Genomic DNA, 15,309 nt, shown 5'->3' on the forward strand with positions numbered 1-15,309 from the left:
GTAAAAGTTAACATCTGTTATTCTCACTTCTTCCAGAGGATAGTGTTGTAACTGCTTTAAAAAAAAAAAATAAAAGCCCATAAACTGTCAAAATAACTTGGGGTAATGATGCTTATTAAACTCCAGAAAGCTTGTTATGGAAGGATAAGGCTGGAGCCTATATTTACTCAGTTTCACATTTATTGTGCAGAGTAAAAGGATTACAAACATGTAGCTCCTCACTCAAAACCCTCCGCAGTCCCAGTGAGTGTCTCCCTTTAGCTCAACTAAAACCCAATTAACTCCTTTCACCTGCATATGATCTTTTACAATACAACTTCGATTAACATGCTTAAACAACATTTCAAAATAAATTCCATATTATGCACAAAGAATATTTCAAAATAGATCAAAATTAAATTCCCTATTAGGCACAAAGTTTTTTTTACATTGTGAGGCGCCCCTCATCTAGCACCTCCAACAATCTCTTTGTTTCACAAAAAGAAATGCGAGTACAATCTGATAGCTGATGACTTGCGTCTATCCATTTAAGTTTGGAGATTTCCTTTCTCTCCATTTGTTTCAATCCAGCAAGGTCAATATGTAGTCTTTTCTCACTCTCACTTTTTGTAGAGTGTACATTGTCCCACAAAGAACGATTATCCACATAATATTCAGTGGGTTTCCTATCTTCAGGAAGTCCCTTGTTCAGAATTTGATCCAAAATATTTGACAAATAGAACCCCATGTCCACTTCCGTCACAAGACCCAGTGTTTCTGCAGCTAACGTGCTTTTAACAACCCGTTTTATTTTCTTAGCCTCCCAAGCTGAAGGACAACATTTCCCATTTTCACCCATCAGAAATATTATGAAGCCAGCTGCGCTCAAATACCCTTCAGCAAGAACAGTATGTGAAGCATCACTAAAAATTATTAGCTTCATGTTCTTTGGGTTACCTAAGGATGGGGACTTCAGAACGCATTTCTCCAGATTTAATTTTTCAACGTTTTATTTGCCCTTAAAACATTCTCAACTTTTGGATGTTTGATCATCGTGCTTAACTCCAGCACATCAAAACTAACATCAGGCCTAGTCTTGAGAGCCCGGCCAGTTTAATTGACCCACCAGGCTTTGCAGTTGCTCAATCTCTGCTTTAGATAGATCATAATCTTTCTGTGATGACCTAACACAATTAACCGGGGTGGGAGTAACACTCTTTAAATAGGATTGTTGATTCAACCTTATTCCAGACTTATTCTACTTAATATCTAAACCAATATATTTAAAGGCCCCACAAGCTTGACTCCCAATCTTAAATTCTGCCTTAATCTTCTTATTAATATATTTCTCAAAATCCGCAGTACCACCCCATAAAAAATCATCAATGTGCATCATGAAGATGCCTGAAAGTTTTCCTTTATGATACCAATAAAACATGGCAGGTACTGCCTTTAGTTGAACACAACCAACTTACAACAAAACAGATCTCATTGAGAAAGACCATACCTTGGAAGCATCGGTAAAGCTATAGACGCATTTGTTCAGTTTCCATAATTTTCCTTCTGTATTTGCTGCCTATTTAGGTGGTTCTCTTTAGGTCACTTCTCTCCGAAAAGTATCACCTTGCAGAAATGCAACTTTTATGTCAATGGATCTACACTCCCTTGAATATGTGGCCAAAAGAGCCAGAAAGATTTTCAAGATGACTTTTCCATCTGTGGGAGAGTCCACTCTAACATCGGTATCCCCCAATTGCTCTTCAAAACCCCTCACAACTAATCGCGCTTTAGCCTTATAAGTTCCATCGGGAAGGACTTTTTCAGTCCAAATTCATCTATGTGACAAGGCCGGCTGTCCCCTATCTGGTACCTCAGAATAAACTCCAAACTCTCTCCAATTCTCTAATTCCTTATGTTTTGCTTCTCTTTATTAGTTTATCCTCAAGCTTATTGGCAACCACCAAAACTTCATGATCGTAAGCACTTCTACTTCTAGTTCTATTCCGAGACTGCCCTCTAGCCTTCGTCTCATTGTGGAATCTGTTCATACTACGGCCTGTATGAACACTTTGATGTCTTTCGGAACTACTGCGAGAAGATCTCCCTCGCACTTTATCGGAAGCTCTTTCTCCAATACGTGATCGCTTCCTTATGTAAGAGTTACTTCCTGACCCACTATCAAAACATGCACTGCGCTTTCTCACCCTCCACTCTTTCACCCCATTCTGCCTGTCCATGGCTCTGACTTCTTGGCCATCATCTTGAACATTTATCGGCACAGACTCGGTGGGCCGAAGGGCCTGTTTCAGTGCTGTATCTCTAATCTAAGATTTAAACTTGCCTGTAGATTTTCCTGCACGCCCCACAATTGTTACATCCCTCCATTTACCAGACCCCTCTGGAATATATGTCACCCGAGTAGCTACTCGAGGCAATTGGTTTTTGGATGCGATAGCTGTTTCCTGAGTATCATGATCATCACCGGTTACGTTACTATCCAACTCTTGATCTACCTGTACTTCAGGACCTTCATCACAAAACACTTGAGTATTTGAGGTACAAGGTGCCTCTTCTCCCTCTATCTGCTGCTCAGATTCTGACATTTTGTAATCAACCCAGATTAACTGTGAAGAATGAGCCTGAACAGTTTGATTTCCATGCTTGAAAGCTACTGTTTTACCATCCCGACCAATTACCTTACAAGGGCCCTTCCATTCCCTATGGCCCTCTCTTTTATAATGGACCAAATTTCCTGAACTAAACTCTTCCTCAGATGACCTTGTACGATGCCTCAGAGCTCTGCGAATTTTCTCGGAGACCTCAGCCTTGATGAAAGCCGGTCTCTCTGCAATTAAACCATTCAAATGTGTAGAAAAAATGGAATTAATTGTAGTACCTTCTAGAACAGGAGGACTGTCGCACAGTACAGAAAGCATCTTGGGATTCCGTCCATAGACCAATTGATAGGGTCTATATCCTCCAACCATCTGAAGCAAGTTCTTTACATGAACCGCCCTTGCAAGGTTAGTTGTCAACTTGCAGTTTGGCTGGTCAGCCAAGATTTTATGTAACATTTCATCAACCACTGCGTGATTCCTTTCAGAAAGCCCATTGCTGAAAGGACTTTCAGCTACAGTATTCATAACCATAATGTTCATGTTTTCACACATATCCCTAAACTCGTCATTGGCAAATTCCCCTCCGTTATGAATCAGAAACTTAGGTGGTACCCCAAGCCCAGTCCCGATCCATTTTTCCATAATTTTGTCTATAATCACCCTTTTGTCCTTACTATTTATTATTGTAGAAAGACTAAATCTAGTTGCTAGGTCTATAAAATAAAGAATGAAAATATTCTTGTCTTTGTCCTCGTTAAAGTCACGTGCCAAAGGAAGGCTGACAATAGGATGTGATGGTGTCCTCCAATACTTTTTACAAATTTCACACTTTTCTCCAATGTCTTCTATTATCCTCGTATACTCTCCATCAATCACACCTGCATCTTTTAGTAGGGTTTTTAATCTCTGACAAGAAGGATGAGCAAATTGTCTATGTAACTTGAAGACCATTTGCCTTTTATCTCTCTGATTCGTAACACCCGATGCCATCAATACTTCTCTAAATACTCTGACTAGAAATATTAGGTTTTGTTTAGGGTATACAATAATGCCCTGACTGGATAAATTGCAAATTCACTGGCTCTCCAAAAACAATTGCCTTATCATGCTCCATATCAAATTTCATCTGTGCCTTTTTCATTGAAGGCTTACTCAAGAGTAAAGGTATCTCACTGGAGACTACATCAGTACTGATAAAGTGGCTTACCCTAGCTGTTTTACATGGGATTACTACTCTCTTCAGTGATTTCAATGTGTTGTCATCACCAAACCTAAAGCTGGTAGTACTTTTATACTCCTTAACCTTGCGGCGATCCTCACTACTGAGTGAATCCAAATAACACTAACCAATCAGTTCTGCATACTGTCGATGTACAAGCAGTATCCAGTATTGCACAGTTGAATGAATCTGCAACCAACACATTCATAACAGGACTAAAACTCCTTCTGACTAGTACAATTCCTTCAGATCCATCAGTATTTTCCTCTTCTGCCTCAGAATTCTCTGCGTCTGCGTCATATGTCATTTCGAAGACTCTGCCCCTCCACTTAGGGCAGTTCATGGAGTCATAGAGTTATAACAGCACAGAAACAGGCCCTTCAGCCCATTGTGTCTGTGCCGGCCATCAAGCCCCTTTCTATTCTAATCCCATTTTCCAGCACTTGGCCTGTAGCCTTATATGCTTTGGCGTTTCAATTGCTCATCTAAATGGGCACAGTGGCGCAGTGGTTAGCACCGCAGCCTCACAGCTCCAGCGACCCTGGTTCAGTTCTGGGTACTGCCTGTGTGGAGTTTGCAAGTTCTCCCTGTGTCTGCGTGGGTTTTCTCCAGGTGCTCCGGTTTCCTCCCACAAGCCAAAAGACTTGCAGGTTGGTAGGTAAATTGGCCATTATAAATTGCCCCTAGTATAGGTAGGTGGCAGGGAAATATAGGGTCAGGTGGGGATGTGGTAGGAATATGGGATTAGTGTAGGATTAGTATAAATGGGTGGTTGATGGTCGGCACAGACTCGGTGGGCTGAAGGGCCTGTTTCAGTGCTGTTTCACTAAACTAAACTAAACTTCTTAAATGTTGTGAGGGTGCCTGCCTCTACTACCCCTTCAGGTAGTGTGTTCCAGATTCCAACCACTCAAATTTTCCTCAAATCTCCTCTAAACCTCCTGCCCCTTACCTTAAATCTATGCCCCCTGGTTAATGACCCCTCCACTAAGGGAAAAAGTTTCTTCCTATCTAACCTATCAATGCCCCTCATAATTTTGTATACCTCAATCAGGTCCCCCCTCAGGCTTCTGTGCTCTAAGGAAAACAACCCTAGCCTTTTCAGTCTCTCTTCATAGCTGAAATGCTCCAGCCCAGGCAACATCCTGATGAATCTCCTCTGCACCCTCTCCAGTGCAATCACATCCTTCCTATAGGGTGGTGCCCAGAACTGTACACAGTACTCCAGCTGTGGCCTAACTAGCATTTTATACAGCTCCATCATAACCTCCCTGCTCTTATATTCTATACCTTGGCTAATAAAAGCAAGTATCCCATATGCCTTCCTAACCACCTTATCTACCTGTGCTGCTGCCTTCAGTGATCTATGGACAAGTACACCAAGGTCCCTCTGTACTTCTTTGGGTCCTACCATCCATTGTATATTCCCTTGTCTTGTTAGTCCTCCCAAAATGCATCACCTCACAGTTCTCAGGATTAAATTCCATTTGTCACAACTCCGCCCATCTTATCAGCCCATCTATATCATCCTGTAATGTAAGGCTTTCCTACTCACTATTTATGGCACCACTAATTTTCGTGTCATCTGCGAACTTAGTGATCATACCTCCTATATTCACGTCTAAATCATTAATGTACACTACAAACAGCAAGAGTCCCAGCACCGATCCCTGTGGTACACCACTGGTCACAAGCTTCCATTCGCAAAAACAACCCTCGACCATCACCTTCTGCCGCCTGCCACTAAGCCAATGTTGGATCCAAATTGCACTGGATTCCATAGGCTCTTACCTTCTTAACCAATCTCCCTTGCGGGACCTTATCAAAAGCCTTACTCCCGTCCGCCCAGCATAAAATTCTGGCCAATGTCTCTGTGATAGCAATAATATCATATTCCCATGTGTTAATCAACGCCCTCAGTTCATCTGCCTTACGTGTAAGACTCCTTGTGTTAAAATAGATGCAATCCAGCCTTGCATTATTCGCTTATGCCTTAACAGGACTATATTTGCTCTGCCTTCCAGACTGACTTAGTTTCTGTTCTATATTTGACTGTGCATCACCCCCTACTGTACCTCTACTCTGTATCCCATCCCCCTGCCAAATTAGTTTAAACCCCCCTCTAACAGCACGAGCAAACCTCCCATCAAGGATGTTGGTCGCTTTCCGGTTCAGGTGCAACCCGCCCAACTTGTACAGGTCCCACCTTCGCCAGAAACAGACCCAGTGATCCAGGAAATTAAAGCGCATGGGATTGGGGGTAGTGTATTGCGATGGATAGAAAATTGTTTGGCGGACAAGAAACAAAGAGTAGGGATAAATGGGTCTTTTTCCGAATGGCAGGCAGTGACTAGTGGGGTACCGCAGGGGTCAGTGCTAGGATCCCAGCTATTCACAATATACATTAATAACTTAAGTGAGGGAACTAAATGTAGTATCTCCAAATTTGCAGATGACCCAAAACTGGGTGGGAGGGTGAGTTGTGAGGAGGATGCAGAGAGGCTTCAGGGTGATTCGGACAGGTTGAGTGAGTGGGCTAATGCATGGCAGATGCAGTATAATGTGGATAAATGTGAGGTTATCCACTTTGGTAGCAAAAATAGGAAGGCAGATTATTATCTTAACGGCTATAAACAGAGAGATGGGAATATGCAGCGAGACCTGGGTGTTCTCGTGCACCATTCGCTGAAGGTAAGCACGCAGGTGGAACACGCAGTAAAAAGGGCAAATGGTATGTTGGCCTTCATAGCGAGAGGATTTGAGTACAGGAGTAGGGATGTCCTGATGCAATTATACAGGGCCTTGGTGAGGCCACACCTGGAATATTGTGTGCAGTTTTGGTCTCTTTATCTGAGGAAGGATGTTCTTGCTATAGAGGGAGTGCAGCGAAGGTTTACCAGATTGATTCCTGGGATGGCAGGACTGACGTGTGAGGAGAGATTGAGCAGGTTAGGATTATATTCGCTGGAGTTCAGAAGAGTGAGGGGGGATCTCATAGAAACCTATAAAATTCTAACAGGACTTGACAGGGTAGATGCAGGAAGGAGGTTCTCGATGGTGGGGGAGTCCAGAACCAGGGGTCATAGTCTATGGATATGGGGTAAACCTTTCGGGACTGAGATGAGGAGAAATTTCTTCACCCAGAGAGTGGTGAGCCTGTGGAATCCGCTACCACAGAAAGCAGTTGAGGCCAAAACATTGTATGTTTTCAAGAAGGCGTTAGATATAGCTCTTGGGTCTAAAGGGATCAAAGGATATGGGGCGAAAGTGTGAACAGGTTACTGGGTTGGATGATCAGTCGTGATCATAATGAATGGCAGAGCAGGCTCAAAGGGCCGAATGGCCTGCTCCTATTTCTATGTTTCTATGAATCTAAAGCCCTCCCTCCTGCTCCATCTCTTCAGCAACACATTCATCTGCTCTATCCTCCTATTCCTATACTCACTAGTACGTGGCACCGGAAGTCATCCAGAGATTACAACCTTTTGAGGTCCTGTTTTTTAATCTGCTCCCTAGCTTCCTAAATTCTTGTTGCAGAACCTCATCCCTCTTTCTACCTATGTCATTGGTACCAATGTGAACCACAACCTCTGATTGTTCACCCTCCCCCTTCAGAATGTCCTGCAGCTGCTCTGTGACATCCTTGACCCTAGCATCAGGGAGGCAACATAACATCCTGGAGTCACATTTGTGGCCACGGAAACGCCGATCTGTACCCCTTACGATAGAATCCCCTATCACTATAGCTCTCCCACTCTCTTTCCTCCCCTCCTGTGCAGCTGAGCCACCTGTGGTGCCAGAGACCTGGCTGTTGCTGCATTCCCCTGAGAAGCTATCTCCCCCAACAGTATCCAAAGTGGAAAATCTGTTAGATAGGGAGGTGGACCCAGGGGACTCCTGCACTACCTGCCTAGTACATCTATTCTGCTTGACGGATACCCATTCTCTTTTTCTGCCTGAGCAGTCTTTACCTGCGGTGTGACCACCTCGCTGTACGTTCTATCCACGATGATCTCAGCCTCGTGGATGCTCCACATTGTCCCCAGCCACTGCTCCAGATCCGAAACGCAGATTTCGTGTAGCTGCAGCTGGAGACACCTCCTGCACACATGTTTGCCCTGGACACTGGAAGTGTCTGTCTCTGACTTCCTACATTGCACAGGTGGAGCACCCCACGCTGCCCTGCCATGACTTGCCCTTACCGTACTCCCTTAAATTACCGAAAAATTAGTGATTATTTACACGAGGGATCTTGATTCCCTAAAAAAAACCACTACCTACTATATTAAAAAAAAACTGTAGACCTTTCTCTTTACATTGGTTACTTACCCTACTATTTAGAGTTATTCCCTAACAGTAGTTACTCACCAACCAATCATCTTGCAGCTTTCCTGTGATGTCACTGTTGACTTTTTTCTTTTTTCAAAACTCCGGAGCACCTGGACTCCACTCCGCTCCGCTCCTGGAAGGTAAGTGTCTGGGCTGCGATCCTCTGGCTCTATTTATCCACTCCTCGCCTGGCGTTCTCCCCACAGGTCCACTCCTCTCCGCTCCACTTCCGGAAGGTAAGTGTCTAGGCCGCGATCCTTGGGCTCTATTTATTCGCTCGGAGTTCTCCCCGCAGGTCTGCTCCGCTCCCGGAAGGTAAGCATAATGATACTTTGAGTCGCATCTGAAGCACCTATTAACTGTTTCTTGGGTGTTCCTGGGATTCATTCACCTTTGACTGCTGTTCCAACCCTGTCTTCCACTGTAATATTTAGATCTGCTAAAGGTGCTTTCATCCTCATTCCTCCTGTCTTTAACTCTTCAATTGTACTTCAGCCTGCTTCCAGTACCTGGATTATTTCTAAATCTTGTAAATATTGAGTCCTCCATTCTTTGTGTCACTGCAGAGTGCCCCGCTTGTTTTACCAGGACTGTGGGAAATGATGATTTCACCAGGAATTTTTTTTAAGGCCATGGACATTTGGCCCAACAGGGAGTCTTTGTCCAAGAACTGAACCGCAGTCCATATGCGACACCTTAGCACAATCTAGCAATTTAAAAGCTAGCACTGAACCGGGGATCTCCAAATTGAATTTCCTCAATCTTTTATACAGTCTGTTTAAGTCCATGATATATTCCTCCATTGAATAACCATCTGTTTTCCAAATCTATCAAAGTCCGATAGATACGCATTCAGTAGGTCATCTTTCTTAGGATTTTTGGATGAAATTTACAACAGAAGATCCAACCCTTCATCAGTATCCAACTGGAAAGCATCCAGTTCAGAAAACACTTTACTTCTGATTTTACTTTTGGTAGGAAGTGACATCGCCAAGGCCATACTTTGTTTCCTTTTTGGTAGAAATATAACCCGTGTCCACATATCCACTTCATTCTTCCACTGGTCATATGGTTCAGACTCCAAAAACACCGGAGGGTAATCGTACCCTGACAATTTGGACTTGCTTTCTGCCATATTTTTCACAATGGCCTTTGAGACTTTAGTTTTCTATCCAAAAAAAAAAGTCCTATTTTCCAACCTTCAGCTTTAGGCAATTGTCCTCTGCTACCATGTTAAACTCCAGAAAGCTTATTATGGAAGGATAAGGCTGGAGCCTATATTAACTCAGTTTCACATTTATTGTGCAGAGTAAAAGAATTACAAACATGTAGCTCCTCACTCAAAACCCGCCTCAGTCCCAGTGAATGTCTCTTTTTAAGTGCTCAACTAAAACCCCAATTAACTCCCTTCACCTACACATAATCACGCATTATTTAAGTGCATGTGCCACAGCAAATTCAGCTGAGGGCAGATGCGTGATTAAATACAGAAATCCAAAAGTTGCTGTGGAGATGCACTGCTCTGATAGCTTTGTGAAAGCAGCATCTGTCTTTCTGGCTCCCCAAACAGATTGAGCAGCTTGAAGTTCCTGTAGTTGTGTGGTGTTTACAAAATAAATTCAGAGAAAGTCAAGTTGTTATTTTTGTGTAACAATATGTGTTAATTATTGCCAGCCTCTGAAAACTATTACAAGTGTGTGGTCTCATTCCTTTAGGTTTTTAATTTTTAAAAAACTTTTTCTTTCTGTCTGTCTGTCTCTCTCTCAATCCAATCTTTCTTCCCTCTGTATTTGACTTTCTGTATTTGACATTTAAATTCAGGATTCTAAATTGCATTTCCTTGCTCAGCTGTTAATTTCAGAATTTTGCAGTCTGGTTAAGGAGATACACAGTTGCTTGCCCTGTTCACTCAGATGCCAGATGCCCTGTAGAGGATACCGTGCTGTTTCCATCGCGCACCTCCAACCTCCAGGGCAAGGTATAATTGACATTAAATGGGCAAGGGCAAGTTTGACTAACAGCAACTGCTGTTCATTGATCTGTTACAGGAGTTTTTGTGCCAATACAGTCCCCATCATTTACACTGTCCTTGCTTATCCCAACAGGTGCCTATATTGAGCAAATGATGCTGATCATTTGCCATAGGTGTCAATTACGAAGGTGCTGCTTAAACCATTGTCAGGCAGTTCAGCAACTGTTTGCTCTTGTTAAAGTGCGGTTATCCGCCATTGAGTGCTAACCCCCTCATGTCTTGTATAACGCCTGCCATTGCTGTAAGCCCGCCTTGCTGGCTGGTCCTGCTCTGTTTCAAAATTAACATGAAAGTCTGCCGCATCTTAAACAGATATGCCTCTTTGAAATCTCACTGCCAGCAACTTGGGCTGGAAATTAAAGACTTCATTGTTATCTTAAAATCTCTGCATGATCAATGTCCTGTTTGGGTGTTACCATTTAGGCATTGAGTAATGGCACTGTAAATGTACGCAGTGGGAAGTGGAGAGATGGAAGATGAAGATTCCTTCTGGGCGTTTTAAAAATTGAATTTTAAAATTTTTTTGTTATATTTATGAAGCAGTATTGCGTTATACCAGCCATCGTGTAAAGTGGAAAAATTATGTTCACATGAACGTACCTGCTTTATGCCGTGCGGCCTATTGCTAGAATATTTGTTCTTGCTTGCTGAAAGGGTAATGCTGTAATCTGTCTGTCTGAGCCTATTATAACAAAAAGCTAAAAGACTTAACATTTCCACCAATTAAGTGCCCCAATGCCACAGGAAATTGATTAGCTATAATGGAATTATTTCTTCAGAGTTCTTCACACTGGAGAATACAGTACAGCACTAGGAGGATCAGGAACAAAATTAGGACATTCAGCCCCTCGAAGCTGCTCCACCATTCAGTTAGGTCATGGCTGATCTACACCTCAATTCCATTTTTTTGTCTTTCGTTCATGGGATGAGAGTCGCTGGCAAGGCCAGCATTTGTTGTCTATCCCTAATTTCTCTTAAGAAGGTGGTAGTGGGCCACCTTCTTGAACTGCTGCAGTCCATGAGGTTTAAGTACATGCACAGTGCTGTTAGGAAGGGAGTTCCAGATTTTTGACCCAGCGGCAGTGAAGGAACAGCGATATATTTCCAACTCAGGAGGGGAACTTGAAGAAGGTGATGTTCCCAGGTGCCTGCTGCCCTTGTTCTTTTAGATGGTAGAGGTCACGGGTTTGGAAGGTGCTGTTTGAAGGAGGCTTGATGAGTTGCTGCAGTACATCTTGTAGATGGTGCACACTACTAGCACTGTGCATCAGTGGTGGAGGGAGTGATTGTTTAAGGTTGTGGATGGGGTGCCGATCAAGTGGGCTGCTTTGTCCTGGATGGTGTCAAGCTTCCTTAGTGTTGTTGGAGCTGCACTCATCCAGGCAAATATTTACCTGTCTTTATACCATGTCCTTTCATACCCTTACCTAACAAAAATCTACATCAGAGAAACAAAAATCTATCTTTCTATCTTCAAAGCTCCAATTGTCCTTGTATCTGCAACCTTTTGGGGAGGGTGGGTGGGAGTTCCAGATTTCTACTATCCTTTGTGTGAACTTCGTACTAAAATTGTCTCTTTTTTTCCCCCAGAAAAGGAAGGAATTTACATTTCCATGTTGCAAAGCACAATTACTTCTTAAAGGGTTGTCAAGTTTTCTTAAGTGGCCAGAATGGTGTCTAGCTTTAAAACTGGCATTGAGGCACATTGAGCCAGTTCTTGTCCTCCTTGAATGTGGTGTGCAGAAATAGAGCAAGAGTTCCCAAGGTGGCATCTCTATGCCGCAGGATAAGCCACGTTTCTGGTGGCATGTGCTGTTTGTATCAGTGAGGAAGATAATATAGTTTGTAAATGTGAATTATTGACTATGTGTGATATTTATGAAGTATTGACCTGACACACATCTTATCTGCAAGGGCTGCATGAACCAAATATGAATACTTAGTGCGATATTGAAATACAAATAATGTAGTGTACACTTCTGAGAGCTGTTTATATATAATCATAAATTTAAAAGCTGGTAAATTACTTTTCAGGACTGTTTGAGACTCTTCCAGGTCGAATACAATGTGAAATGCTGCTTAAAGCCACAGAGCAGTGCTTCAACACACTGGAGAGGGCAGAAATGTTGTTGCTTCTCTTGAGACGGTTCCCAGAATCTGTGGTACAGCACGGGGTATGTATATTCATATAATACCGATTGTTTTTTTTTACTGTTGTTAACTAACCCGTATGTTGTTATGGTTAGAGTGATCTGTTCTGTTTCAGCAATTGCTATGGATCAGTTCTTTTGGTTAACAAAAGTAAGTTTAAAATGTGTGCAGTAGTTTCTCTACTCTAAGATACTGTTACTGAACCAAAATGAACTGCTTATCTGAATGTGCTCCTTTCTATGATATTTAAAACCTATGGCACATCGTGGCAAAATAGGACATAAGGGGTCAAGCCCACGATTTGCCATATGTTGAGTACCTGAACCCAGCAGTTTCATTTGAGGGTGATACTTAACAGAGGTTAGACATTTCCTTATGGGTCAGAATGGAAAATCAGAAGCAACATCATCCTAGACCACAACTCTTAGTGGGGATGGCACAGTGGTATTGTTGGGTATCTGGGAGTAATTTGCTTTCCTTATCATCCTGGACAGGGCCTGTACATGGTAGAATAAGATATAGAAAATGTAGAGAAGGAAAGAATGGTATGAAATAACTTGGTCCTGTCCCATCCTAAAAAGTCATTCAAAGAACCCAACATTACAAAAAAAAATGATTTCCCCTTTCTTTTGAAATCTGCATTTTCCTCCACAATGAGACTGCAGGGATAGTCTGCGTTACCAATTGTAATCAATCCTGTTGCAGCCAGCAGTTTGGAATTTGATCCGGGTTACTTAATGCCACATGTCCACCAGCCAACAGGTGAGACAGTATTCCTAATATTAGTCAACAAAAGACAAGCTGTCTGTAGAAATGCACCATTGTACTCTTACCTAATTCTCTGGACAAGAACTGACAAAACCCATCCAACTGAGATATGGGATTAGATGTTGCGATGGGCGGATGGGAGCTGGCCACTGACGTACAAGTCCCGCATTTTACGGGTCCCCAGGCTTTAATTCCCACCTCATCGAGCTGCCGGACAATCAGCAGGCTGGCAGTTCTTAGTCCCAGCAACGCCACTGGGAGCGGAGGCCACTGCTGGGACTGCAGCCCAACCAAGGACATGGAGCTAGGAGTACAGGTAAATATGGGTTGCCTCGCCGGGGGTCATTGGTCGGGCCCCGGCGAGGCAAGGGTGGTCGTTAGGGGGTAAGGAGGGGGCGTCTTGGATCCTGGGGGTGGTTGGGGAAGTGGGGGTGGCCCTCAATCGGGCACCCTATGCTTGATTGTCAGGGCCCATCCTCGGGGTGCGGAGAGGCCAACAGCTTTACCTGGGCGGCCTTTCCTGGCTCCAGGACGCCCGTTTGCCACGCATAAAATCCACGTGGAGGCAAGTAAAGGCTGTTAAGTGGCCTTTAATTGGTAACTTAAGGGTCTTGATTGGCCTGGGGCTGGTGGCTGTTTTTCATCTCTTCCCCCCCCCCCCCCCCCCGCCCTAACATAAAGTGAGGCGGGAGCAGGTCGGGAAGGCCTCCCAGAGCCTCCCGCTTCATTATACGTCACCCGTTTCCCCCCCCCCCCACCCCCCTCCCCCAACCACCATCCGGCTCGTTGGGGTGGCGTAACATTCCGGCCATGACCTCAAATGGTTGGTATGTTAGGGTTCTGGTGATTCAGTTTGTGTGTAAAATGCTTATCCTCTCTAACTGCTGAAGTATGCTGAGAATTTATTTTAATCTCATTCAATTAAAAAAAAAAAGACCCCAGTAGATTTGTGAAAGAGAGCAGGCCACCTTTAGGTAAACTTTTGAAATAAAAAGTTCAAATTATAAAACAAGCAGATGTTTGTGATGCTAAAGCTAGACATTCTAATGTGTGGCTTTAGTTTCTGCACTTAATGGCATCATGTTGGTTTTGTAGCTGTGCCCTTGATTCATGAAGATTTTATAAATATTGTAAAAGTGTTGTGACCAGTGTGCATTCCCTGTGCAAACTTGCTTCTGTGTCATGAATTTGAAGTCAAAATTTTCTATGTCAACTTAATGGCAAGAACCCATTTCAACATTTCAAAAGCAAAATACTGCGGTTGCTGGAAATCTGAAACAAAAACAGAAAATGCTGGAAATATTCAGCAGGTTGGGCAGCATCTGGGGACAGAAAAAACAGATTTAACATTTCAGGTCTGTGTGACTGTTACAGCCAAATGAGGAGGGGGTCACAATTGCCCTTCTTGCCCTTCCTGTTATTTGATCACAACAGGGTTTATTCCTTTTAAACAGTGGTTGTGCTTACCACCTCTGTGAATGCTTTACCTTTTACCTTTACTGTGATCTAAGAAAGAGGTAAGTTTGTTATACTCAGCAATCTAAATCCGCTTTAAAATAATACGCTGCACATTCACATGAGGATCATACAGACACAAATAGATTACAAAGTGGAAAGTAGGTTTTTTGGTTGGATTAAAGTCCAGAATAAATAAAAGTTAAATACACTGTCGGTGGGATTGGTTGATTCGGTGATCTTCTGGATGAAGTTGTATTCTTGAAGTCCTTGTTTGGTCAAAGTGCACGTTGTGGCTGGCCTGCTTTGCTCAGGGTTTTCTTGAAGGCCAACTGGTAGGTGGCTCTCTTCCCCTGGTCTTTGGCCGTAGTAGTCTGTGGGCTTGGAGAGTCCAAAGTCGCTGCCAGTTGTCGAACATGATGTTTTCTGGGGAGAGAGAAAGAAATGGAGGCACACTGCTTTCTCTGCTGCTGCAATCTCAGTTACTGCTTGTCTCTTTGTCCAAGGGAAGAACAAAACCAGCTTTCCCTGAGATGGACAGATGGTCATAAGGCTGCTGCAGGTTTTCTGGAACTTTCTAATGAAATTCAACGTTAGGAATTGGCTCCACAGGCCCCAGGATGCCAGTTTACATTTGGAGGGGGTTTGCTCTTTCAAAGACAAGGTGTTGGGATTGCCTTGACTGTTGTGCTAATGAAGCAATTTTAGGTAATTCAGTCACTTAGAACAAGCCATTGTCCCGGGTTCATGCTGTTCCA

At 43.3% G+C, this 15,309-nt stretch overlaps 1 protein-coding gene across 5 annotated transcripts in view; it reads left to right on the forward strand.

The window, feature by feature from the left end:
• Window positions 1-15,309, forward strand: part of ints10 (integrator complex subunit 10) — a 98,134-nt gene that overhangs the window by 11,930 nt on the left and 70,895 nt on the right. For all 5 annotated transcript variants that reach the window (XM_068042971.1, XM_068042976.1, XM_068042987.1 and 2 more), the window contains exon 4: window positions 12,212-12,351. In XM_068042971.1, coding sequence (XP_067899072.1) covers window positions 12,212-12,351 — 140 coding nt within the window. The remainder of the gene's footprint in view (window positions 1-12,211; window positions 12,352-15,309) is intronic.

This window comes from Heterodontus francisci, chromosome 1 (genome assembly GCF_036365525.1).
Source record: "Heterodontus francisci isolate sHetFra1 chromosome 1, sHetFra1.hap1, whole genome shotgun sequence".
NCBI lineage: Eukaryota > Metazoa > Chordata > Chondrichthyes > Heterodontiformes > Heterodontidae > Heterodontus > Heterodontus francisci.